Source organism: Nelumbo lutea, chromosome 7, assembly GCF_056320005.1.
Source record: "Nelumbo lutea isolate HS-2025 chromosome 7, American lotus-T2T, whole genome shotgun sequence".
Taxonomy (NCBI): domain Eukaryota; kingdom Viridiplantae; phylum Streptophyta; class Magnoliopsida; order Proteales; family Nelumbonaceae; genus Nelumbo; species Nelumbo lutea.
This window is the reverse complement of record NC_142690.1, coordinates 1835090-1862666: the sequence shown is the minus strand read 5'-3', so window position 1 is coordinate 1862666 and position 27577 is coordinate 1835090. Positions and strand designations below refer to the sequence as shown.

The 27577-nt window shown below is 38.2% G+C and overlaps 1 protein-coding gene across 2 annotated transcripts in view; it reads left to right on the top strand.

Moving 5' to 3' along the window:
* Positions 1-376: 376 nt before the first annotated feature.
* LOC148844570 (RIBOSOMAL RNA PROCESSING 5) overlaps positions 377-27577 on the top strand; it is a 71796-nt gene continuing 44595 nt past the window's right edge. For both annotated transcript variants that reach the window (XM_088953069.1, XM_088953068.1), the window contains exons 1-13: positions 377-687; positions 788-993; positions 3264-3404; positions 3589-3765; positions 16448-16547; positions 18080-18198; positions 18330-18452; positions 18572-18643; positions 19388-19480; positions 24162-24275; positions 24378-24500; positions 26206-26391; positions 26565-26639. In XM_088953069.1, coding sequence (XP_088809195.1) covers positions 525-687; positions 788-993; positions 3264-3404; positions 3589-3765; positions 16448-16547; positions 18080-18198; positions 18330-18452; positions 18572-18643; positions 19388-19480; positions 24162-24275; positions 24378-24500; positions 26206-26391; positions 26565-26639 — 1692 coding nt within the window. In that variant the 5' untranslated portion in view covers positions 377-524. The remainder of the gene's footprint in view (positions 688-787; positions 994-3263; positions 3405-3588; positions 3766-16447; positions 16548-18079; positions 18199-18329; positions 18453-18571; positions 18644-19387; positions 19481-24161; positions 24276-24377; positions 24501-26205; positions 26392-26564; positions 26640-27577) is intronic.

The window sequence follows — 27577 nt, the reverse complement described above, 5'->3', positions numbered from 1 at the left end:
ATTGGCTGGATTTAAAATTTGTTTGTTGTTTACATATGTATACAATCATATTTCATTGGGCTTTAAATCCTATCATAGAAGTGGAATGAGTCGTAAGGATGCATAAAATCTACACGTGATAAAAATGATCGGCTTGGGATGGGCTGGACCGATCTCGGACTATCCAAGATATAAACCCAAGCCCAAATAGAGTCCAGGTCGGGCCCGAATTTCATGGCACAAAATAAATCCATGCAAAATATCGTGTTGTTCCGGGTCGGGCTCGGGTTGTGGTCGCCCAAGTAGCGCCCCTTTGCTACGGGGCAGCTGAATTTTCAGCTGTGGGCTATACACCGTATATAGTATTCGCTCCAAACTAGCAGCTCACGGCCGAAACCGCGAAAAACCTAACCAGTAAAACCCTTATTAACCCTCCGCCGCTCGCGTTCCAAGCCAAACAAAGAAAAGAACTCGGAGACGCAGTAACAACTAACAACTACAAGCAAAGAGCTGTTCCCTCTTCCGAAACTCTGAAATCCTTAGAGATGCCCGCACATCATAAGGTACCGAAGAAGAAATCCAGAGATGGTCTAAAACCACATAAAAGCTTCAAAAAGGACCGCAAGATCAAGCAGAAGTCAGAAGACACTGTTGTGTCGGAAGATTTGCCTCTGCAAATCGACGACGACGTCCCGGATTTTCCACGAGGTTAGCATTAATAAAACATATTTGTTTCCCCACTTCCTCAATCGGCTGAAATGCAGACCATCACTCGGAAGTGTTTGATTGCTCTTTAATGTGTTTGCAGGAGGGGGGAGAGTGCTGAGTCGTCAGGAGATCGACGAAGTTCGTGCAGAGGTCGACGCCGAGTTCGAAGCGGAGGAGAGGGGGTCGAGGAAGAAAAAGAAGCAGCAGCAGAAGAAAAGTTATGCGACAGAAAATGACTTGGGTTCACTCTTTGGCGATGGTATTACTGGGAAGCTACCCCGCTTCGCTAATAGGGTCACTTTGAAGGTACGTGGCAGCTAATGCGACATGAGCTGGATACTTAATTCTACATCGTCGTTCCTATTTGCAACTGTGAATTTATTTACTCGGGATGGAGTTTATAATTCAGTTGCTCCTTTCATGAGCGCCTTTATACCTAATACATCCAGCATTTACTTCCATCATCTCGCTAAAACGTGAGAAGCATATTCTTTATACATGTCAATGACGAAATGAATATACACGAACGGTTTTTGCACTGAAGTGTTTGACTGTTTGTATGTCTCCTCTTTAAAAGCTCGAACCTTTATATATCTGAGGCGGCTTTATCATTTTTGTTTCTCTTAAATTGGTGATTTTTGAATAATGACAATTTCTGATCCATCATGTGAAATTAGTTGTTCAAGCAGCGGATGGCCTTAACTTGTAATTGTCCAAAGCATGGCTAAGGATTATTGATAAAAAAAAAGCATGGCTAAGGATTTTTAGAGAATGTTAGGGGAACCTTATTCATAGTTAGGAATGTGGCACACTTGTCTAACAAATTGATCTTTTGATTGATCACTTCATCTAAGAACGTCTTCAGTGAGATTATATCTGAAGTTAAAAGGGGCTGTTGTTAAATTAAAGGAAAGAGGTAGATGAGAATTTGCTTTCTTTGAGGTGCTCATGTTATTTATTTATTTGTTTGTTTGGTATTTCATGTTTGTTCTAGTTTGTGTTGTTTTTTTAGTTTTTACTGTCTTGTCTCTCCACTGATGTTACACCTTTTCATTGTAGTTGTTCACTTTCCCCCCGTTTTCAGGTGAAATTGCTAGGTTATCTAAAATAAGTAACTTTTAACTTTCTTAAATGAAAATAAACCTTAATAAGAGATATCGACACTTTACTACATTTAGATCTTACAAAGTTACTTAAATTGATGATAAACTGGTAATTAGGATCTTTAGCAAAGAATGCTGTCTGCAAAGTACTTAGTGCCATGAACCATGTTGCTTTACCCCGCCTCTTCTTTGCCCAACATATTTGAATCCACTCCTTCAAGAACTCTCCCCTGAATATCTGCATCAAAATTCTCTTTAATTCAATCTAATGTCAAAATTTCTATTGACATCAAATCTGACTTCTCACTTGATGTTTCTACCATCTGATTATTGCTAGGTAATTTGGATCAATGATTGCCACCTATGCCTCCTTTTTATCTTTTATATCTTCATATTACTTTTATGGGATCTGATTCCCCATAGGCCAATTCTCATTTGGGAGAAATTTCTCAAAACTTGAATTATTTGGCCGTTCTTCGAACTCTTAGGCCTCTAATCTATCCACAATGCTGATCTTTTTTCTCCTTCTCAACTGGTTCTCCATTTGGTGATATCATCTTTTCATTCAAATTCACCAATGAAATCCTCTTAGTGGACTTCCTAATCCAGTCCAGCCCAGATCCATCCCTCTATTTATAGTAAAATCATTGTATGCTGTTTTTAGTAATTCCTAGTGTCTGCGTCAAACTAGTTTTAGTAGAACTTGTTAAATGTTATTATAATTGTTTTTTAGGAGTCAGAGTCCTTATTTAAGTGTCCCTATGTTCAGTTTTTCTTTAGTAAAGTAAAAATGCGGGCCCACAAATCACCCTTTTGGTCCCATCTCAAAACATTCATTCACAGCATCTGCTGCTGTACATGCTCAGTCTGCCCTTTGCAAGATTGCCATCCTGTACTGGAATTTATTAGTTTTGACTTGCTTGGTAGTCAGACAATGAATTTGTTATTATAGGTTGCATCACGTCAGGTCTAACTTCTTCCACGATCATTTGTGGTAGGCATTGGGCTGTATTTCTTGTATTAGCTATTTTATGCATCTTAAACTTCTGATAAGCATGCAGTTGTGTTTTACTGTTATCTGCTTTCTGCTTTCATGCGTTATTGTTATTTTTGTACTAAACGTATTGTTTATTTTCTACATATTTTAGTCAGAATATCTGGGCATTATGTTGGTCTTTTGCTTATCTAGATATGCTTAATTAGGTTTCACTTTCTGGTATTCCGTTTCTACCTCAGTTCTCATACATAAAGCTGTTTTCAATACTTGAAAGTGCGGCACTAGGCTGGAGAAACTCTAAGCTTTCAGGATTATCTCCTTTAGCAAAATTCTCTTGTTTGAATTGATTGATGTGCTTCTTCTAATCGAGAGATGATCAACAGAGTTTTAACTTGCCATGATTTTATGGTTCCCCACTATTTTTACTTCTTTTTTTGGATATTATGTGATTAAATCAACTTCTTTGTGACCTCCAGAATGTCTCACCTGGAATGAAGCTTTGGGGTGTCATTGCTGAAGTAAACCAGAAAGATCTTGTTGTTAGTCTTCCGGGGGGGTTACGAGGGTTGGTCCGTGTAAATGAAGCATCTGATCTTGTTTCAGATGGTGATATTAAGGTGATATTTGCTGCTTTTTGTGAAGGATTCTTAGAGACAAATAAGTTATTTGTTTTTTCTTCCCTTTTCATGATTGTTGTTCTTTTATCCTGTTTTAAAGAGTTCCTGGATAGAGTCTTAGTGGTTTATTATTTTGCTTTATGCTCTTTTGTTCTAAAGAGTCTATGGTTTCATTTATTTGCAGGATGCTGAAAGTAACTTACTCTCTAACATATTTTATGTTGGGCAACTTGTTTCTTGCATCGTCTTGCAAGTCAGTGATGATAAAGTAGAAGAAAAAGGGAAAAGAAAAATCTGGCTTTCTGTGCGTCTTTCATTACTGCATAAAGGCCTAACCTTGGATGTGATTCAGGAAGGGATGGTATGTTGTTGCTGTTGCATTAGGAAGGCCATAGTTGCCATCGTTTATCGCGATTTTCTTGTTCACAACTTACTGCTGCTTAGAGTTAGAGAGAATATTATAACTGTTTTGTGTTCTTTATATCTTTAATGAGTTATTTTATTTACTATAAGAAGAATATTATAACTGTTTCAGAGATTAAAGTATGGGTTTCTAATTGAGAAGTAGGAGAAATAAGGGCATCGATATGGGTGTAGATTCAGTTTAAGTTATAATCACTGGGCCACATGTCATAATGAAAGCAAATGGGTCTTGCATATGCAGATTCCAAATTCTCAAAGGAGAGCAGCCAACTGTATGACTGCTTCCGGCTTAAGTATGTATGTATGTCTGTGTGTGAAGTGGGATTGGAATTGAAATGTGAAATATTTTTGGCTGGATGAGAAATGAACTGCAGAAATAACAGATGATAAAAAGAAGTGCCAAACTCTAAAAAGGAAATTTATATCAAGCTCAAAAAAGATGATAGAATGGGTAGTGGTCTCTATTCGGGGTTTTTTGGCACATTTGTGTACACACATCATTCTTTTATCAATTAATAAATTGAACAATTTCTGATAAAAAAGGTGATAGAGGGGGAAGGAGTGGATAATATGGCAGATAAGGAAAAAAATAATGGATAATCTGTTTTCTAATTATTAGTCTCCCATTTGTATGAAGTCTCATACCTTTCCTGCAAGAATAAATCAGGTATCTGTAACATTTATATGGATACATGGTGGCTGTGGATTTCTTATCAGACGGTTGTCAAAGTTGAGCCTGATGGCTTTGTTAGCCTGGGGAACTGCTTCTGCAGAGAGATATATTGACTAGCCGGGCAGGAAGCAACCGTTTACCATCCTGGATGTTTGCACCAGTGTTTTAAAAGCGAGAAGTACAACTAAAGGATATGAGTTTCCTAGTGGCTGAGGTGTGCACCTGAAAAATGAGAAGCACCACTTTCGGAGGAAAATCCTTTGTAAGAATATGCAATTTAATACAGAAAAAAGTACACATTATAAAACAGGTTGCTCAATATATATGTATATATATTGATAAAGATGGTAACTTTATTAATGAACCAGGAGGTACATAAGAAGATGTATACAGAAAGACAAACTACAACTCAAAGGTTAAGTAGGAAGAAAGCTATCATTAAACAAGAAATCCCTGTAAGCACCAACTTTTGCTAGGTCATTTTTTTTAATCAGTAAACATGTATTTTATTAAAATTCAGATTGTAAGCAGTTTATACAACTTGGTGATGGGACTGTTGATCCCCTTTAATCACTCTATTCTATCCCTCATTACAGTGCAGCCCAAAATAATTGTTGTCTCAATGCCCCCTGTTTTGCTAAGCCATCAACTAGCCCATTTGCACTTCTTCGGACCCATTTAAATTCAGCCTCAACCTCCTTGCAATCTTTTCCACTTCCCTAATCACATGTTTAAATGTCCATGGGGTATGGCTTCTGTTTGTTGCCCATGAAATTACTACTTTTGAGTCCCCTTCCACTTCAATATGTCTGTATCCTAGCTGTTTGGCTAGCTTTATCCCTTGTAGTAATGCCAATAGTTCAGCCTTCAACGAGTTTTCGGTGCCAATCGGTCCTGAGAACATACCCTGTATCCTCCTTTCAGAGTTTCTTAATACTCCTATTTTCTGAGATGCCCGGATTTCCAAAGGGGCACCCATCAAAGTTCAGCTTTACTTTATTGCTTTTTGGTGGTTTCCACTCCAACCTTACTTTATCTCTTACTCTCGAAGACTGTGCTACTTCGGACCATGTTCTTAGAATGCCTGTGACTGAGAAGACTTGAAAGCTATCCAAGGATTTTACCCAATGGGCTACTTTCACCTTGATACTATTAACCACTTCCTCTATTGTTCTACTTTCTTCCAAGAAAATTTTGTTGTTCTTCTCTTCCCATGTTACCCATCAAATTGCTGTCTTTGTTGCTTTCCACATTACCATTCCACTTTTCTTTTGCTGTCTCAAGAATTCATGGTCGAAGAGTCTTGCCACATCTTGAGGGGGAACCCACCTACAACCAAAGAGAGTACAAAAGAATTCTCAAATTGGATGCACAAAAGGACAAGAAATCATTAAATGAGAAAGGGTCTCGCCACTTTCCTTACACAATGAACACACATGAGGAGAAAGGCAAATATAAGACCTTTTTTTCTGTAGCATATCGCAAGTGTTTACCTTACCAAGGAATATTTCTCAGTAGAAGGCTTGGATTTTTGGGGGAATAGGCTTGCACCAAATTTCCTTTATAGGGAAAACCCCACCTAGAAGGTTGGGGGAAGCAAGTATTTTGAAGAAAGAGGAGCAATAAAAGAGGTCGTTTGGAGAGCCTACCCAAATTCTAGAGTCTTCCAATGAAGGGTCCAAGTGGATTTTCCCTAGGAGGTCCAAGTGGATTTGTCCCGTTTCTTCTTGGCCCTTGCAGTACCTAGGTCTTCCCCTAGGGGCAAACCCAAAAGAGAGTAGTTTTTGCATCCCAATTTTGGAAAAGTTTGAGAAAAGATTAGCTTATTGGAAAAGAAAACCACATCTAGGGGGTAGAGTGACTTTATTGAGCCACCTTAGCAAATCTACCAATATATTTTCTTTCCGTTTTTAGGATTTCTAATAGGGAGGCTAAAGAAGTTGGAGAGATTAATGAGAACATTTCTTTGGGAGCCAGGGGAGGAAAAGAAAGATAATTTAATCAATTGTGAAATAGTCTGTAGGAGTAAAGAGGAAGGTGGACTGGGACTAGGTGTCAACACTCTTGGCTGAATAGAGAAAAGAACAAGAATAATCTTAGAGGTGTCAAGAATGAATGACCCCCACCTCAAAGAGTCTCTTATATATTAAAAGATATGTACAATTACAAGAATGCCCATACAGGGCTGAAAGAGAAAAGAAGAATAGGATGTAAAAGTAATATACAACTGGGACTATACTAATAAGGTACATCAAGTTATTGAGTCTCCACACCTGCAGGGGTGGCAACGAGCCGAGCTTTTCACGAGCTGCTCGAGCTCGGCTTGGCTCGATTTCAACCGAGCTTGAGCTCGAGGCCAATTCAGTGGCTTGATTATTAAACAAGTCAAGCTCGAGCCTACTAGAGCTCGACTTGTGAGGCTCGCGAGCCGACTCGAGTATATATATATATACATATATATATATTTGATATTTAATATATATAATATATATGTATATAATAAAATTATAGAAAATTATATATATATATATAATAAAAATATTATAATTTTTTATATTTTAAATATAAAATAATTTTTTATATATAATTTTTATTTTTATAAAAATTTCTCAAAATCGATCTTGAGCCGAGCCGAGGTCGAGCTTATGCATTTTTTACTCGAGCCGAGCTTGAGCTCAAGGTTCTAGCTCGAATTGAGCTTGAGCCTTGTAGAATACTCTTGAGCCGAGCTCGAGCCTAGTACTATTCGGCTCGGCTCGAATCCACCCCTACACACCCCCTTCAAACTGATGCCTTGACATAAGCATCAGTTTGTCTATAAGAAAGAGATGTCGAACTCTAGTCATAGCTTTGGTGAAGGTATCGACAATCTGCATGTCCGAGGCTACATGAGGAAGCGATATAGACCCACTAGTGAAGATATCTCGGATAAAGTGGCAGTCCACCTCGATGTGCTTGGTCCTCTCATGGAAGACAGGGTTAGATGCAATTTTGATATCACTTGCATTGTCTGCATGGAGAGGAATAGGAGTAGGAACCTGAATGCTGAGATCCATAAAGAGAGACTGTAACCAAACAATCGCACTGCAAACCGAAGACATGGCCCTGTACTCTGCTTCAGTGGAAGACTTGGAGGTTGTTTGTTGTTTCTTACACTTCCAAGAGATGAGTGAATCACCCATAAAAACACACCACCCAGACGTGGACCTACGAGTGTTTGGACAACCAGCTCAATCCACATCAACATATGCTCTCAATTGAATAGGAGAGGAGGAGAAGAACAGTCCCTGGGAAGTTGTGCTTCTAACATATCGAATGATGCGATAAACCTCAGTCATATGAGGCTGACGAGGAGCAGAAACAAATTGACTAACAACCTGTACAACATGAGATATATCGGGTCGAGTCATAGTGAGATAAATGAGGGACCCCACAAGTTGGCGATATAAGGCAACATCAGGAAGTAATGGACCTTCAGATTTAGATAGCTTAAGATTTAGCTCCATAAGTGTATCAACATGCTTTTCATCATTAAGACCAACAAGTTTAACAAGGTCAGGGGCATACTTCTGCTGACAAACAAAATATCATCGATCACGAATGCCTTCATGTGAAAGGAATAATCTTCTGCTGACAAACAAAATACCCTCGATCACGAATGCCTTCATGTGAAAGGAATTATGAAGTAATAGTTTCAATTTACGAATGCCTTCAGCATCATTCCCAGTCAACAACATGTCATCAACATATAGTAGGAGAATGGTAATACCCTGAGGTCGTTGCCTAACAACTAAAGAGTGATAAGAAGAATTTTGGCTATATCCAACAACAACAACAACAACATCACGAAAACGTTCAAACCATGCCCGGGGAGCTTGTTTTAGACCATATAGAGATTTTTTGAGGCAATATACTAAAGAAGGATCACTGCAGTATCCGGGAGGAGGCGATATACTAACTGACCATGAAGAAAGGCATTATTCACATCAAGTTGGCATATGGTCCAAGACTGAGCAATAGACACTGCTAAGAGAACACAGACTGTGGTGATCTTTGCAACAGGAGCAAAGGTTTCTTCATAGTCATTACCATACTCCTGACTATATCCTTGGGCAACTAAACGTGCCTTGTATCGATCAAGAGATCCATCAGGCTTTGGCTTAATGTTGTAAACCCAACGACTCCCAACAATGGATGCATCTGGAGGAGCAGGCACAAGATCCCAAGTGTCATTCTCATGTAAAGCATGAATCTCTGCATCCATGGCATCCTTCCAATGAGGGCTACTATTAGCTTCTTGGTAGGAGCGAGGAACATCTGTCGAGGATAGGACAACAGACAGAGCTATGGTTTGAAGGAAAACCATAGCGGTCAGGAGGTCTAGATATATGAGTAGAACTACAAAGAGGAACAAAAGTATGAAGAGTGTCTAAAGTAGAGGTATCACTTACAGGAGCAGTGGTAGGATGATGATTTGAACTAGAAGGAAGGAGAGTCGCAGGTGCAGGGGCTGGAGCACGCAACCACTTGCGAGAGAAGATGAGAAAGTCCTTCTCAGCAGAAGGAGGTGGAGCATCCTGTAAATCAAAGTTTGGCAAAATAGAAACGGACGGTGCAGACAGTCTAGCAATTCCAACAAAAAATGAAATGTGCTCAAGGAAAACAACATTACGTGATATACGGATGTGGTGAATAGAGGGATCATAACAAAGAAATCCTTTGTGGTCAGGACTGTAACCCACAAAGACACACATGACAGACTGTGCAAACAATTTAGAACGTTCACGAGAGGGAAGATGGACAAAGCACACACTTCCAAAGACATGAAGCATAGATAAATCTAGAGAACGACCAAATAACTTCTGAAAGGGAGACATATTACCAAGAACTGAGGAAGGAATGTAGTTGATCAAAAACACTGTTGTACTGGCTGAGGAGTATTTGGACAACTTCGTTTCACATGTATTCCTTGATCCTTCAAATATGATAAAAAATGTCCATCAGTGTATTCTCCTCCTGAATCTGAACGGAGAATACACACTTGTGATTGAAACCGAACCCGCACCATAGCATGAAACAACTTAAATGTTGGGAACACCTCAGACTTGTGGCAAAGAAAGTATATCCATGTGTACCTGGTACAATCATCAATGAATGACAAAATATTTGTATCCAAGCCGAGAAGAGACAGAAGCAGTCCAGACATCACTATGTATAAGCTCGAAGGGAGAGGTAGCATGCTCAGATGTGTGAGGAAAAGGTAAGGTACGACTCTTACTTAAGCAACAAGAAACACAAGATGTGTCAAAGGTGTGCAAGGAAGGAACTTTATTCTTAGTAAGGCCAGAATCAAACCAAAATTTTAATTTTTCAGAATGTAAATGACCTAGATGTTTATGCCATAACTCCCAAACATTATTTCTATGATTCAGAAAGGAACTAGAAGTGGAGGAATTGAAATAAACTGATGATGCTATTGTTTGATGTTTCTCGAATTTCCATGCAAACAGATGGCCCAGCCTGTGCCCCTTCCCTTTCACCTTCCAAGTGTTCTTGTCCTGAGTCAAACATCCATCCTGAGAGAAAATGAGAATGTTACTTTCATCAATTAATTGGCCAATAGATATCAAGTTTGTAGTGAAATTAGGAACAAGAAGGGTCTTGGTAAGAGGGAAAGATGTAGTGGGTGAAAGCTTAAGAGATAGATCACTACTACCAATGATGTTTAACTTTTCACCATTGGTAGTAACAATATGTTTGTGATGGGTTTTAATAAGGTTACTTGGTTGGTTAGGGTAGGCTCCTGTCATGTGGTTGGTAGCTCCAGAGTCAATGATCCAAATATGAAAAGGAGAAGCACAATAATCAGAAAGATCACCGGGTAAGCCAATAACAGAAAGAGCAGAAGGAATAGCAGATGTTACCAGTTGTCGAATGTTTTGCTCAACCATAGATGCCGGAGAATCACCTTTAACAAAAGAATTGCCACTATCGGGGGCCATTTTAGCAAGAAAACAGCAGTCCAGGCACAAGGATACCAGAGATAACTAAATTCAGCAATCAAGAAGATGACAATCCAAAAAAGGCAAGTTTTTAAGACTGTCGAGTCTAAGGCCTTTCAAATATGAATATGAAGTCTGGATCAAATAAATGGGAGGCAAGAAAACCCTAGGACAACACCAGATCTAGGGTTATAGGTTGATCGAGTCAGCTGACTGAGAGAAATATGTGGTTTACCAACACATCAGCCGTCTTCTTCACGAATAGGGAGGTATCTTATGCTGATTGAGGCAATCCTTAAAAACTCCAAACCAGAAACTGAGTGTAGGGTTAAGGAGAGCTTGAAAGAACCCTTCCATCTGAAGAGAAAAACTTAAATTGCAGGCTGATGTTGAAGGCCTGAAGTCCAAAAAAGGTTGCAGTCCAAAAATGGAAATTGTAAGTGTTGCCGCCCCAAGAAGAAGATCAGAACTCCTTTGAAAACTTCACCAAATCAGATGCTGTTTGTAGGTGGAATAGATCAGGTCTAGGCGACACGAGATCTGAAGTCCAAAACTGTTGCAATCCAAAAAAGGAAACTCTACAGTGTTGCCACCCCAAGAAGAAGATCAGAACTCCTTCGAAAACTTCACCAAATCAGATGCTGTTTGTAGGGAGAATAGATCAGGTCTAGGTGACACCAAATCTGAAGTTTGGCCTCAAACCAATGTCTCCCAAGAGAGATCTAAAGAAATATCTTCTGCTGGTTGCGCAAAGAAGAAAGAACAGAAAAGGGTTGATCAAGACAATCCTAATACGACAGGTTTATTGCTTCTAGTAAGGTTCAAGAGAGCAAGAAAATAGATCAGAGAGCAACCTGCTCTGATACCATGTCAACACTCTTGGCCGAATAGGGAAAAGAACACGAATAACCTTAGAGGTGTCAAGAATGAATGACCCCCACCTCAAAGAGTCTCTGATACCATGCCTATACAGGGCTGAAAGAGAAAAGAGGAATAAGATGTAAAAGTAATATACAACAGGGACTATACTAATAAGGTACATCAAGTTATTGAATCTCTACACTAGGAAGGTTAACTCTCAAGAATAAAGCTCTCTTAGGAAAATGGTTGTGGAGGTAGCCCAGAGAAAGGGAGAGCTTGTGGTATGAAGTGATGGCAGACTGGAAAATGGATGGGATGCGAGTGTATCACGTCAAGCAACATTGGCATCTCCTTTTGGAAAGCAATCCAGAGTGTTCTCTCTCAATTTCTCAACCTTGTCAGGTATGATGTCAATTTTGGTAATTCTGTTTTATTTTGGGAAGACACTTGGGTGGGTACTGTTGCCCTTAAGGACCAATTCCCGTCTCCTTATTCTATTTCCCTTTACAAGGAAAAAGCTATCTCTCATTTTCTCCGATCTCCTACTTCACCCTCATCCTTAAGTTGGGACTATGGTTTTCGAAGAGGTTTGAGGGGTGATGAACTTAACAGTGTTTCAGATCTGTTGTCTCTTCTTGGCAGTGTCTTTCTAGACCCTCTTAGTTTGGATTTGAGATTATGGTCCCCTCATCAAAAAGGTTACTTCTCTTGTGCCTCCTTTTTTAAGTCCCTTTGCTGTTCTCTAAGTCAGGGTGATGTGGGCGCCGGCAGCAGCAACAGTAATTTAGTACAGCAGCAACAGCAATTTAGTGTTCTCAGCAGCAGCAATTTAGTGTTCTCATCCTATCTTATCTATTCATTATTCTTATCTTATCTGCTTTCAGAATTAGGGATTAGTAGGAGTCTTATCTATTCAGTGTTCTTTTCTTATCAGTTCAGTAGTATGGATTAGTAGGGAGTCTTATCTTATCTTATCAGTTCAGTAGGATAGATTAAGGGAGTCTTATCTTATCAGTTCAGTAGGATAGATTAGTAGGGAGTCTTCCTAATTGGTAAGGAGTCTTCCTAAAAGTAGGACTCTTATCTGTTGTAATCTCCTATTTAAGGAGCTGAGAATATTGAATAAGGGCATTGAAAATTTCAGTCAAGAAAAGAGTGAGGAGAGTTGGTGATCTCTTGAACAAATCGCCATTAAGGCGCCAAAATAGGTTCCTCAAGAAAAGGGAGGAACAAGGGAAAACAAGAGGTTTTCCCCGTGGACCGACCCATGACGAGATCCTATTCTCGGGCCCATAACACATGGGGTTTTCCACCCAAGGAGATTTGGTCTAGACCTGTTCTGCCTAAAATTGTTATTTTTTGCTGAGAGGTGTTTTATAGAAAGATTAATACCTTGGTTTGCTTGCAGAAGAAAAAGCCTTTCATGTGTTTGTCCCCCAACTGGTGTGTACTTTGCAGGGCTAGTGGTGAGGGTTGCTCCCACTTGTATTTTGTTCCTTTTCTAGTGCTATTTGGAGTTGGATTTTTTCTTTGTTTGGGTGCAGATGGAATCTGTCCTCAGGCTTAAGTCAGCTGTTTGATCCTTCCTTATTTGTGTGGCCTGCAAAAAAAGGAAAAATGATGTGAAGATGTATTAGAGCAGCCACCTTATGGACAATCTAGGAAGAAAGGAATGCAAGGGTGTTCAAGGAAAAGGAAAGAAGCATTCAGGCTGTTGAGGATTGTATCTTGACTAGGGCCATTCACTAGTTGAGAACAATGGACTTCTTTCATACTTTTTCCTTTGATGATATTTGGAGAAACCGGATAGAGGTGGCTAACATCCATTCAAGGAAGGACAAGGAATCTGCAGTGTGGATCCCTCCGCTTGAAGGATGGGTAAAGCTGAACTTTGATGGAAGCAACCAAGGAAATCCAGGCCCATCGGGGATAGGAGGGGTGCTGAGAGATACAGAGAGCAACATCTTAGCCTTGTTTTCAGGCCCCATGGGGGTAGGAGACTCTAATAGAGCTGAGATTTTAACGGTGGTACAAGGTATTCAGATTGCAGAACAACTAGGAGTTCAGCGATTGGTAGTTGGAGGAGACTCTAAGAATGTTGTGGGATGGTTGACAGAACCAGCTTCAGCTATGTGGCGACACAGAGATTTATTGAGGAAGGTTAACTGGCTCACAAGAACATGACTGTTACCCCTCTTTGGGTGGGAAGATCAGCAAATACCTTAGCGGACGGGTTAGCTAAGCAGGGGGCTTTAAGGGAACATTTATTTTGGGCTGCTTTGTAATTTTACTTCGGGCTATCTCTGTTTTAATTTGATGCAGTACTTTATTAGAAGAGGTAACAGCTCATGCCTCTTTTTGGGTTTCCTGTATTGCCTTATTATTTCTGGATTAATAAATTATTTTCATTCATAAAAAAAGACTTTGTAAAAGTAATTTCATCACTCAATCAGTGGGCAAGGCTTAGTTGAGTTGAGTTGAGAATCAGTGGCATTTCTTAATGTCAGAATCTAAACCATGTTCAGCTACCAATTTGTAGTTGCTGCTAACATCTATTTATTACATTTTCTATTATTGTTTTGTTTTTTTATTGTTCAGTCCACCCATAAGTTTTACTACAGTTGGAACAGTAACAGGTGGGGAATGAATCAAAATTTGAGGGGTAGTGAATCATACATAGGTGGAGTTGTTGGTAAATAAAATCCAAAAACCTAATAAATATCCCTGAGGTGGACTGAACTCTAAATTTCCCAATTATTTTTTATGAGTAGATTGATATTCTATAAATTCTTAATTTGCTGGGTGTAACTGAAAATCTAGAAAGAAAGATGAAGCAGAATAGCAAGCAGCATGGCTGATTCTGTGAGATAAAGGGCCAGTTGGGATCATTTATTTTGGGGGATCACTAGTAGGGAACAGGGTAATGCCGTATCCTAATTGGAGGGAATGTAGTGGGTGTGTTTTGGTACAACCATCTTTATACATATTCTATTTTCTATTCACAAATTGAATAAAACCATCAAGTTATCCATAAAAGAAAAGAAAGATGAGGGAATCTGTTGTCATGTGTCTCATCATACTAAAATTTGATCTGATCTCCCTTACTCCTTTTTCTACCTTTAATGTTATTAGTTTTTGAAGTCCATGATTTCTTGAGTTCCTTTTCAATCACCACACCACAGCTTACTCAAGCCTCCCAGGTCTCTTACCTATATGGTTGGAATTGTACTGGCCTCTTAACACCCTTAAATTTGCTTGTTGCTGTTTAGGATGGTCCACATTGTAGTCCTTATATGCTAGAACTTGGTTTCCATGCCTAGATTCTGAATATAAGAAGTTCGCCAAAAATCCCAAAGTATGAAAAGAATCAAATTCCGAGATAAGGACTTGGGATTTGTCTCCAGATGATAAGGTGCCGAGGCAAGGAAGTGTTCCCATTGAAGATCTTGTTAACTGAGATGTTGAGGTGGGTATGGGGCTTGGGTTGTTTTTCTGGGTAGGAGAGGAGTTTGGCAGGAAAGCTTTTGAGGAGTTTGAAAAGATGAGTAAGGAAGAGAGGTCAAAGAAATTGATGGTCAGAGAAGGTGGAGAAAGTTAGAATGGGGGTGATTTAGGGCATGGGTTTGTATGGCAGTAATATTTCAGTTAGTTATATTAGTTATGATAGTGAATTAGTTGGTAGTTATTTCAGTTTTATTATTAGTTTTCTTTTATTCTTTTTGCCATGTAAGCAAGGGCAATTCAGCCCTTTTACAGTTAGTTAAACATTTATATAAATCATAAGAGTGGGTCGGCAGTGGTCAAGACCCTCTCTTTCTCTCTCTTCTGAATTCCTGTTTGAGTACTTCTTCTCTTCTTCTCTTCAAATTTGTATTTGTTTCCTTTTAATTCAAGACAGATTGTAGTCTTGATCGGCTACTTGGTATCAGAGCCGACCTAGGAGTTCTTATGCTAGTCTAATCAGGCCGACTACATGAGAACTTCCTAGGTTTGGAAGTTTTTCAACAGAGAAGGTGGATCGGCTGATTCTTGAAGGTTACTGGCAGTGTGCAACTGCTACTAAGGAGATTGTAGAAGCCTGGGTGAGTTCCAGTGATCAGGAAGAATCAGAAGAAGTTTCGGATCCTCAAGATTAGGGTTTTGCATCAGTGGGGTCCACATCAGGGTTCTCTACAGAGACAAGGGTTCAGAGAAGTTTCTTTCGCTGAAGTTTCACTTTGTGTTTTTAGTCTTGAAGATTCTATAATGGTGCTTGTTGTGAGTGGATCTCTGTTTATTTTTAATTGCTTTTATTGTGGGGGTTTGTGGTTGGTAGTCTTTCTTGTCATTAGTTTGGGTTGCCTTTGGTTGTTTGTTTGTTCTCAGGTGATTTCTTATCAACTTCCTGTTGTACTTTCTTTTTTCAATTAATGAAATTCTTTCTCTTTTATTCTTCAAAAAAAGTATCAGATGATGTGTGTGAGCATTGCTTTCTTTGCTTACATTCCGAACAGGGGCAGAGCCAGGGGGACCCGAGGGGACCCAAGGGCAGCCATGGCCCAGAAATCTCCACTTATATATTACCCCTCCATGCATATTTTTCCTCTAACAGGATTAGGTTGGTTCAGGTCATTTTCAGGTTGAGGCAAACCTGTACCAAACCCGACCCATTGGCATCCCTAATAAGAAGTTATTAAAAAATTCAAAAATATGAAAAGTATCAAAAGATTTTAACCTGACATGTCTGTTTGTCTATATATATATTTTTTCTTTCTGGAGATTGATTTTTGTGGTTATGGACTGTAAGCAACCAAAGCCTTGCAGCTACAAAAACTACTTTACTTAAAATAAAACCATCAGTGGTTACTCTGGTAAAAATCTTTAACTGGTTATGCTTTCATCTTGCTTAAGATGTATGATTTGCGTTCTATTCATACTATTTGGAACTTCTGCTTCTTTCTTAAGATGTATGATTTGTCTTTAATTCGTAGTATTTAGAACTTTTTTCTTTCTTCTTTATCATGCAGGTTAGCTTTTATGATGTTACTAATAGGAACTTGCTTAAGATGGTTGGAAATTTCTGATTCACTGTTTGCAAATTGTAGGTGCTGACAGCATATGTGAAAAGTATTGAAGACCATGGTTTCATTCTTCATTTTGGGTTGTCTTCCTTCACTGGATTTTTGCCGATAAAAAGAGAAGCTGGTAAATGCCTGGAGGATATGTTTCATTGCATCAATATCGCCTCTTTCCTTTTGTTTTTGTTTTTTGTTTTGATTTGGGGGGAGGTGAGGTGGAAAAATCACAAGAGGAAAATATGGCCTTAGAACACTGAAGGGGGCAACATACTCCTCCCTTAAGACATTGACATTATGGTTAGACAATCTAGGCATTAATGCATTATTCTGTATGAGATGTTCAATTAGGCTTATATAGGATGCTCAGCCTTGATGTCTTGATGCTTTGGGATAGCTACCATGGGGCTTCACCAATAAATTCCTCTAAATGGTAGTTGCCTGAAACAAAAATTGCTTTCATTATGATATAATGGAATTTCAAAACAGGCTTGCTTATCTGATTTCATATGTGATGAAATAGCAAAACAGGACTTGCTTGAAAACCATGATAAGGCTTTGTTGAGTTCTTAATCTCTGAATCATTCCTAATCTCTATGCTCTAATGGTGTTTCTTCTCCTAGATAGACCTAAGACTCCTTCTATATTGAATGGGCACAGGTTTCCAAGAAAATAACTGTTATGTTAATCTGAATATCAGGGGGAACCTATGATATCCCGACCTTATAAGGACAGGAACAGGATTTAGCGTCAGACTTCTAAACTCAGTACAAAGTTAACAAGTCAACCAGAAGCCCCTGAAGAAATCTTTAATGGAGCATACTGAAACTATTCCTAATTAATTTGATAGCAGTACCTCAAGCCATTTTGCATTAGGGGATCCTAGAGGGAGATCTTCTGGCCTTTACACCTCTTGATCCCTTTCACTGGGGCCTTAAAAATTGGACATGAGGGCTGGTGACTTAAGGGTGGGAGAGAATAACTTTTCCTTTTCAAGATTTATCTATATTTTATCTTCTGGTTCCAACGTTCTCTATTTTACTTTCTTTTGTTGCCTATCTTCTTCTCCAGCAATTTGAGTTATCCTTCTTCAGTGGTTTATTTCTGTGACGACAAACTTAAGCCAGAATTTATGTTATGTATCATACAGTGAAGTCTAACTTCATATTTGCATGTATCAATAGCTTGGCAATACATGTGGTGAACATGAAGTTTTTATACCTACCATCCCATGGTAGCATCTATGGCATCTCTTATCGCAAAGATTGATCCAGATGGGCAATTATGAATTTCTATAAAAAAAAGATAGATGATTATGAACATTTAGTAAGCTGGTAGTCCCATCTGTTAAAACTTGAAAGAAGAAAAAGAAATTAAACATTTCTATATTAAATTTCTCTGTAGCTTTATCACTCTCGATCATGAAAGTTATTGGGATTTTGGCTTTGAGAATTCTCAAGGCAAGATCATTATCCGCATATTAAATGTTCTCCATTTGTGCATGCATATTATAATGGCCTTGTATGGTCTATAGGGTCTTGTTCCTTTTTGTTCTTAATATTCTTCTTCTTCTTCAAAAAAAAATTCTCATGTATGTTATAACATCTTTTCACGCTTGAATACTTTTATTGCTCTCTTTTCTTGTAACTCTGCTTTTTACAGATGGTGGTGAGATAAAGCTGAACTCTGGACAACTTGTACAAGGGGTTGTTAGAAGCATCGATAAGTCTCGTAAAGTTGTTTATCTGAGTTCTGATACTGATGTGGTGTCTAAATGTGTGGTATGCCAAATGTTTTTTTAATCAATTGAGTCTTACTCTTATCATGGTTTATGTATTTTCATTGTATGTCGTTTGTATTTGCCATGTTTTTTTTTCCTATTTTGATATTGGATTTTTGTTATGTGCCTCAGATCAAGGATCTTAAGGGTATCTCACTTGATCTTCTAGTTCCAGGCATGATGGTTAATGCTCGCGTACAGTCAACCCTTGAAAATGGAATTATGCTATCATTCCTTACATATTTTACAGGAACTGTAAGTTTTGCAATGTTGCTGCAATATGAATTGCTGGAGATAAATGGATGGATTTGAGATTGTGATGTCTTTCTACTTCAGCTATTAATTTGGTTGGACCTCATTTTAATGATATGCAGGTTGATATTTTTCATTTACAAAATTCTTTTCCTGCCACAATCTGGAAGGATGACTACAATCAAAATAAGAAGGTAATTTATTTGATTGTCCACTTGGTGGTGTTTGGAAATCTGAAACATTGCTAATTATGTCCGAAACTAATCAGATAAATGGTCATCCCTCTCTCAATATGTCTGGTAACATCTCTGAAAGGTCCACTCGTATCTGAAAATTTGCTCTGATTAATAAATGATTGGGTCACCACTTATCACTTGTTTGTGGTGCATACTATTGCTTCCTTTAACATAAATAAACGATATGTTTGGTAACATCTCATATGTTTCCTTTACTCTGATTAATACTGATAAGAATGCCCATCATACCTAAGTTAAAGTTAGAAAACTGCAAGTGCCACTCTGATCAAGGACTTCAATTTGGTACTTGAATTAGTCTTTGGATTTATACTGTTCAGATATAAAAATAAGCTCTTATTCCAATAAGATCCAATTAGACATCGTATGTATCAAACTCCATACTTCCAAACACCAGTGGCTTGTAGAATGTGCGTCAAATATCTTAGTTTTTATGATTGTTTTTTTTTTTTAAATTTTTGTTCTCCTATCAAGCAATTGCGAGCTCAACAGGTATCTTATTGTTGGTGCTATATTGTCCATGTATGAAATGGTTTTTCTGGTTGCACTGTTACTAACATGGGTTGAGTTATGGTCTCTTCTAATTTCTTTAGTTTTCTTTGTAATGTTTCTATTGTTTATTTATTAATTTCTATTCTTCATTAATGAATACCATTGTTTATTAATTTCTTTTTAATGGTTCAGGTTAATGCTCGGATATTATTTATTGATCCATCAAGCAGGGCTGTTGGTCTAACAATGAATCCTCACCTTCTTTGTAACAAGACTCCTCCGGCGGTATGTTCTAAGGCTGTTCAAAGAAATACTAACTTCCAAAATAGCATTTTCAGATTGTCAATGACACTCTAGATCTAGATTGTAAGAACTCTCAAATGGATCCAGATGGGCTTATTAGCCTTATTCCAATGTTATTGCAGTTTACTGGGGACCATTTTTACAAGTTTTACTGTTTGTTGTTTTGACTGCTGAACTAATCGAACCATAATTTTCTATTACACTGAAAAAGGATGTTTTTTTTTGGAAGGGGGGAGATAATATGGATGGCTCTTGTGTTTGATGAGCTGCAATATAAAAAATTTGCAGTGGAGGCTCCTTTAGATTTTCAAAATGACCTGAACACCAAAGTTAAAACACTTACAGAATATGATAAAAGAAAAAGCACCTTTTTGATGCAAGGGCAAACTGGTGCCTTGGCTCTGATAATTTTTGGATGCATGTCTTAAGGTTTTATACACACACTAATCTTACATTTGATCTTTAATGTTTTTTTTTTTGTTGATGAAGAAACATTTAATTAGATTAGAAAACACCATGATGCTAGCACAAATCAGCATTTTAGCTACAAGCAAGGATGGATTCCAGGCTCCTAAGCTAGCCCTAAATGTGCAGCCGAGTGATCCATTAGTTGGGTTCTATATGTGTAGAAATTCCTTTTCAAGGCCATAAAATCAAAGTCCTAGCTCAATGTTTCAACTCTCAACCCCTTATGAGGGACCATAGCAGGGCCCAAGCCCATAATTTTGATCAAACTTAGACCTGAGTCAAAGCCCATAACCCATGTCCATACCCAAGACAAAGCCCATACCAGGCCTAAGCTTGACCTGTGCCCATATCCACACCTGTTTCTTCACCAATGTCCATACCTGTATCTATTACCTGCATCCAAACCTCAGTCCTTGTCCTTGGAATTGAAGGCATGTTAGTCTTGGAAGATGGTGATGTCCATGTGAATGCATAAAGAGGAATTCCTGATGAAGTAGTCACTAATAAATACATGGGAAATTGTATTTTACTTTTCAGGAAGGTGTAGTTGAGCATTTCTTTGTTAGTTTTGTTATAAGAAGGCTATATACGTGAATGACCTGCTACCATTTTTCTTCCCTAATATCAGGTATGACTTGAATTCCGGTAACTCCATAAAGTTTTGGGAACAAACCTGGGTGGGGAGCGCCCCTCTAAAGGATCAGTTTCCGTCTTTGAATGCTCTTTCTGATTTAAAAAAGAGCCGATCTCGTCTTTCACCACCCCGTCCTTTTCCACTTCTGGGATTGGGTGGAACTTGGGTCTAAGAAGGGATTTGAGAGACTTGGACTTCGATAGTATTTCAAGCCTTATTGCACTTATTGATAACATTGTCTTAGACCCCACTAGGGCGGATTCTATAATTTGGACACCTACCCCCAATGGCATTTTCTCTTGTGCCTCATTCTTCAAAGTCTTAAGTCAGTCCACCAGACCTACCCTTCCCCCTTTCCCTTTGGTGAGGTTTGGTGCAGAGCTAAACTCCCTAGGGTTGGTAGTTTTTGTTGGGAAGCCTATCTGGAAAGAATCAACACTGGTGATCTACTCCAAAAGAAGAGACCCAATACTTGCTTGTCACCTCAGTGGTGTATTCTGTGTAAAGCGGATGGGGAGACTTGTTTTCACCTACTGGTGTCTTGCCACTTCGCGAGGTCAATTTGGGATTGGACTTTCTCCTTATTTGGATGCAGTTGGATCCCCCCATTAGACTTGCAGGGCCTTTTCTCCCCTTCCTTTTTCAGGTGGCGGATAAAAAGGGGAAGGACAATGTGGAGAGGCCTAAGGGCTGCAGTATGTTGGACATTGTGGGAAGAAATAAACTCCAGGATATTCTCAGAAACTCAGAGAGTAGCAGCAGATCTGAGGGCTATCATACATATTAGGGCGGTACAGTGGCTGAAATCTTTGGAACTATTCACAGATTACACTGTGGATGACATGTTGAGGAAGTGGGGTGAAATTGCAAATTGTAAGCAGACCAAGTCAGTAATGAGTGTGGCTTGGACAACCCTCCCCCTCTCCCACCTAGTGGATTCTTGAAATTAAACTTTGATGGGTGTAGTAGGGGAAACCCGGGACAATCGGGGATCGGGGGTGTTTTTAGGGATGAAAATGAGGTCATCTCTGCTCTGTTCTTAGGCCCAATTGGAGTGGGTGACTCCCTTAGAGCTGAGATCTTTGCAGTTATGGAAGGAGTTCGGAAAGCTAAAGAATTGAACATAAAAAACTCATAATTGAAGGGGATTCAGAGGTGGTGATAGGGTGGCTGACTAAAAGATCAAAACGATTTATGGAAGTACAATAATGAGAGGAGGAAATTCAAGTGGCTGGTGCGGGAGATGGAAGTTAAGACATGTTGGATTAAAAGATCGGCTAATTCCCTAGTTGATGGTTTAGCTAAACATGGGGCAGAAAGGGATTCATTGTTTTGGACTAAGCTGTAACGTTAGTGTCTTTTTCTTTTTTCCTTTCTTGAAGCTCTGTGACTCTTGGAAGATAAGTGTGTTTGCCTTCCACTTGTAAATTTTCTATTGATGAATTAATGAAAGTGTTATTGATAAAAAAAAATGTGTGAATAGAGATTGTTTCTTTGAAATTTGTTATTTGGTGGTGTGGTGTCAACCATCTCAAACTTGTAATGTCCCTGAACAATTTGGGTGACTCCAATACTCAAATATAGTACAAGGCAAGACACCAATTACTTCAATCCAATGCTTTGTGTTTCAACTCATCACTTATTCTCAAACTTATACCTTGAGCCTCTGAGCACACAGCATCACACCTACAGAATAGAAGTATAGAATTGCAAGGGAAAAAAGGTGCTAAATATTAGAGACTGACTAAGTCTCTGTGAGGCAAAGGACAGTATTTTTCAATTTGATGCCTAGTTTTTCATTGCTAGCTCAGTGGGGGATGGTTTTGTAATGGATTTTTACTTCCATGCCAAGTGATCACCTTGCTGAAGGCTCAGCTAATCTGCTACATCTCAAATTATCAATTGCTGTATAGTGTGCAGCTTAAGCACGGAATGCTTTTCTTGGTGTGAATATGATGGACTCTATTGCTTTGTGGGCGGGGAAAGAGTATGTGGATGAGAGGAAAATTGTCCCCAGATCAGTTGCCAAGATCTCTGAAATTGAAGCAGGTCGAAAGAATGCATGCAAAATGTTCTAGCTGCTGATCCAAGAGAAGGAAACAAAGGCCTCGTAATGTAGAGACTATGGAGTCTATAGAGATGTAAATTTTGGGTGCTTTTTTCTTTATTATTATAAAAAGATTTTTTTTTTTGAGGATGGCCTTATTTTTGAAGTCCTGGTTTGTTTTTGTACAGCTTCTCATTGTACAAAGGACTTTTTGATTAGTAAAATTAAACTTTGCCTTTGCTCAAAAAAAGAAATTGTTTTTTTTATATTTGAAATGTTTGCTGAGAGGACGGAGTTTTGTCTTTTCTTTATTTTTTTTGAAGCGGGTAAGGTATTGTAATTCATTGAAGTGTTGCATGCCAATAGGAGTATTTACCCTTTCATACCCTTGTCTGTTGTCTATTTCTCAATATGTATTTTTACATGGCTTGAGGATGGGGGTGGTCATGGGTTGGTTCTGGGCCTGGCCTAGACCCTGGGCAGGGCTGGCCAATGGGCCCGAGGCATTAAATAACAGAATTTTAAATTATATGATATATAATACATGAAAAAATATTGCATAGACCAAAGCTGAGCTGGGCTTGGCTAGCTTTGGGCCTATAACACAAAATATAGTGTATGTGTTTTCAATACATGCTTGTCTCTCCAATGTACAAGGAGAAACCCTAGAGAATCAAGTAATTTTCTCCCATGTGAGTTGATTCATGTGTCAACTCATGAATATTTATATATATATATATTATTATGTTAAAATTTTTTATATAAAATGTTTGTATATATAATATAATATTATATAAACCCTAGAGAATAAGTAATTTTCTCCCATGTGAGTTGATTCATGTGTCAACTCATGAATATATATATATTATGTTAAAAATTTTTATATAAAATGTTTGTATATATAATATAATATAATATTATATAAACCCTAGAGAATAAGTAATTTTCTCCCATGTGAGTTGATTCATGTGTCAACTCATGAATATTTATATATATATATATTATGTTAAAATTTTTTATATAAATGTTTGTATATATAATATAATATTATATATATGTAAAATTTATTATATATTACATAATATAATATTTTATTACATATATTGTGTATATACTAAATATAGTATAATAAATTTTTTATATAGTATTATTGTGGGACAGGCCAAGCCTAAAGTGTTGGGTCCAGGTCCAACGGCCCCGTCCCTGAAACTTGTGGAAAAATAAAACTTAGGCAGAAGCTCAGAACTTCCAGGCACTGAAAATGATCACCTCTACTTGAAGGGAGTGGGGAATAAGACATGCTTTGCATCATTATGGATAGGTTTTTTTTTCTTAATAAAATGCATTGGGAACAGGATCCACATGTTAATTTCTCTTCTATGCATCTCATTGTTACTGTTCTATTATATGTTCTGTTAAAGTTATCTTTTTCTTTCATTCATAAAAAAAGTTATCATTTTCTTTTTTGTTCATGCTGCTCTTTTTTTTGACTAATCACTAATCCTGTTTTGTAGAATGTTAAAGCTGGAGATATATATGATAGTTCACGAGTAGTTAGAGTTGATAGGGGTCTTGGCCTCTTGCTTGAAATTCCTTCTATTCCAGTATCAACTCCTGCATATGTCAGTGTATGTTTATTCTATGAACTCTTCTTGTCCTTGAAATTCCTTTTATTTTACCTTTTAGATCAATAGCTATAATGGTTTTGATTATTGAAATTTCCGTTTTAGATATCTGATGTGGCTGATGGAGAGGTTCGAAAGTTGGAGAAAAAGTTCAGGGAAGGGAGTCAAGTTCGTGTTCGGGTTCTTGGCTTCAGACATTTAGAGGGATTGGCAATGGGGATCCTAAAGGTTGTATTAAATAACACTTTGATGTCTTTCTTCGTAGGATTCAGCTCTCATATATTTAAGCTGCAGTTATATATTTTGTGTATTGTGTATATGAATATTGTTGTTTCTTTGTGCTGATGTTGGTTAGGCTTAGAAAGTGCTTATTTTGATTGTACCCATTGGGTAAATATTTAGAAAACTTCAATCCAAGGTGCACAACTTCTGGGTGAGTGTTATTTTTATTATTATTGGGTGGGGGGTGTTCAAATATGTCTTTGACCTGGGGAAAGTAAGGTGCTATATGCTAGACCTAGTTAGTGTCTGAGTTAGTGACAGGGTGCTCAGTGATTTAAAAGGCGTGCCTAGGCGCACAAGCGAGGCGCATTTCAGGGTATGCGCCGTGAGGGGCGTGGCACAAAGGTGGCTCATAGAATCAGGAATGTAATATGTTTTACATTACATTAGCTACTTGAAGTAATGTAATTGAGTGAAAAAAGAGATTAGAGGTTTTACATGCTTGAAAATGTTTCATATGTTTGATTTTATTTTTAGATTCTCATTTGAGTATGCTTTACGTCTTATGTTTATATATTTTAATTTTAGATAATAGGTTTTTTAAAACATTATTATTAAATTTAAGTTTATATTTTTTTAATATTATGTTTAATATTTTTTTTGATTTTTTGGCATTTTTTGAAAATTCTGACACTTTTTTGATTTTTTAGCATATTTTTTGTATTTTTGCGCCTTGTGCCTCAGGCGCAAATTGACCCCTGTGCCTTTTTTGCGCCTTGAGCTTTTCAAACACTGAGGGTGCTTATGGTGCTTGCCACCCACTGGGACACACAGAATCTGCCTTATATCTGTAGGTTCGAATCCACACTTGTAATGAGGTATGGCGTGTGGCAAACCCTACTACAGTGTCAGTGGAGCTGTGGAAGTTCTGAGTGGAGGGGTTGGGTTTTCAATGGGTTTGATTTGGATGGGATGCACCCATATCTGATTCTTATCAGGTTAAATATATTGGATACCCACATATATTCAAATCCTAAAAATTGGGTTTTGTATTGAGCTTGGGTCAGAGTCTCATATCACATGTTCTTAATAAAATGTCATACTGAAATGCAATCTGTCCAACCGGATTGGGTACCTAATTGGTTCTGGACAATGATCTGATATATTCACAGCTTATTTGAATTGGCTGGGTTCTGTTGTGGAAAATTTGAATGCCAATTTTGTTTGGACTGCACTGTAGGCAGTTTTGCATGTTGGGTCAATAAATAACTAACTCCTTGCTTGCTTTGTTACTCTTTAATACATGGACAGTGAACTTTGCACACTTAAACTTCAGGTGAGAGTTAAGACACACGTGTTAGTTATTGTTAGAGTATTCGGCAGAGGGTGTTAACCATCTCCCGTTGATGTTATTTAGATGGTACTCACCTAATATTATAGGAATATTAGAGGTTTCCAACTGTGGAATTCACTGTTCAATGGGTTTGGCAGTGGAGTGTGAAATTTGTTTTAACAATCAAATTTCAAGCACCTTATGAGTTTCTTATCTTCCCTTTTTCTCTACCTGGTATATTATTTTTTAACTGTCACTTGATAGCTGCTTAGAAGTTAGATCCCCCAGTTACTTTGGCATCTAGTATTTGGTCTTTTTTTTATTTTTAACTTTTAATGCTTGCTGCTCCCTCCTCCTGGGGTTTCTTTCTTCTCTCAGGCTAGTGCTTTTGAAGGATCGGTATTCACCCACTCCGATGTCAAACCTGGTATGGTGGTGAAGGCAAAGGTCATCGCTGTTGAGAGCTTTGGTGCTATTGTGCAGTTCTCTAGTGGTGTGAAGGCTCTTTGTCCTCTTCCACATATGTCAGAATTTGATATTGCAAAGCCTGGGAAGAAATTCAAGGTCATTTCTTAGCCCCCTATTCTTGTGGTTTATTTCTTTTAATATGTATTCATTTGATCTTTTCTGTTGTATAATATAGAATCTACTGTCCTTATTTATTATTTATTGGGTAATATTGCTAGCACTCATGGATGCAGAAGCTAAACACTTTTTATGCTGACATCCATGTACAGGTTGGAGCTGAGCTAGTGTTTCGTGTGCTAGGCTGCAAGTCCAAGAGAATCACCGTTACACACAAGAAAACACTTGTATGTTGTCTGATTCTTCTGTATTATCATATAATTTTCTGTCAGTTTAAGAGCTCAGTGGTTGTTTACTTACCAAAGTTGTTAAGGTCATGTGGTGTCTAGAAACAGTTTTGGAATAAAAACATGATTCTGATTTTTGACATACTTTGAAATTTGTCATTAAAACTTGAAATTTACAGAAAGCACATTTGGAAATTATGAAAATTTACACCCTTAAATATGTTTTGCCATGAATGCTCATATCATGCAATCAGTTGTAGCATACTCTAAAAATGCCTCTGCACAAATTTTCATATTTGGAAGAATCCAGTGCATCTATTGAATGGCTTGAAAGCTCCTTTAAGGCACCTTAGACCCTTTAGAGGGCAATTATGAACCAGTGTTTTAAAACATGGAGGCGTGACGCGAGGCGTTCCACTACCTAGAGGCATGAGGCGTAATTCAGAACGCAAGAGGCGTAGGTTATGAGGAGGATGAAAAGGAAGGGGGGATCTCATTTTCTTCTCTTTCCCTTCCTTTCCTTTTCTTTCCCTTTCTTTTCTTTTCCTTTCTTTTCCTTTCCTTTTTTTTTTTCTTTCTTTTTCTGTATTTTCATATCAGATGTGCATGAGGTGCGCCTCTTGCACTTTTCTCATGAGGTGTGCTAGAGGCGTAGCCCTCTTGCGCTTTTCTCATGAGGCGTGCTAGAGGCATACACCTCTTGCGCCTCATGCACATTTGATATGAAGATACAAAAAAAAAAAAAAGAAAAAAGAAAAAAAGGAAAGGAAAGGAAAAGAAAAGAAAGGGAAAGAAAAGGATTGGGAGTGCCTTGCCTCCAGGCGTACGCCTCCTACGCCTTTTAAAACACTACTGGTATGGACATTGATCATTGTCCAGGGTTGCTTTTATTAGTGAGGTCCCTTTGTGCCCCCAAAAGAAAACAAACGAAAATAAAA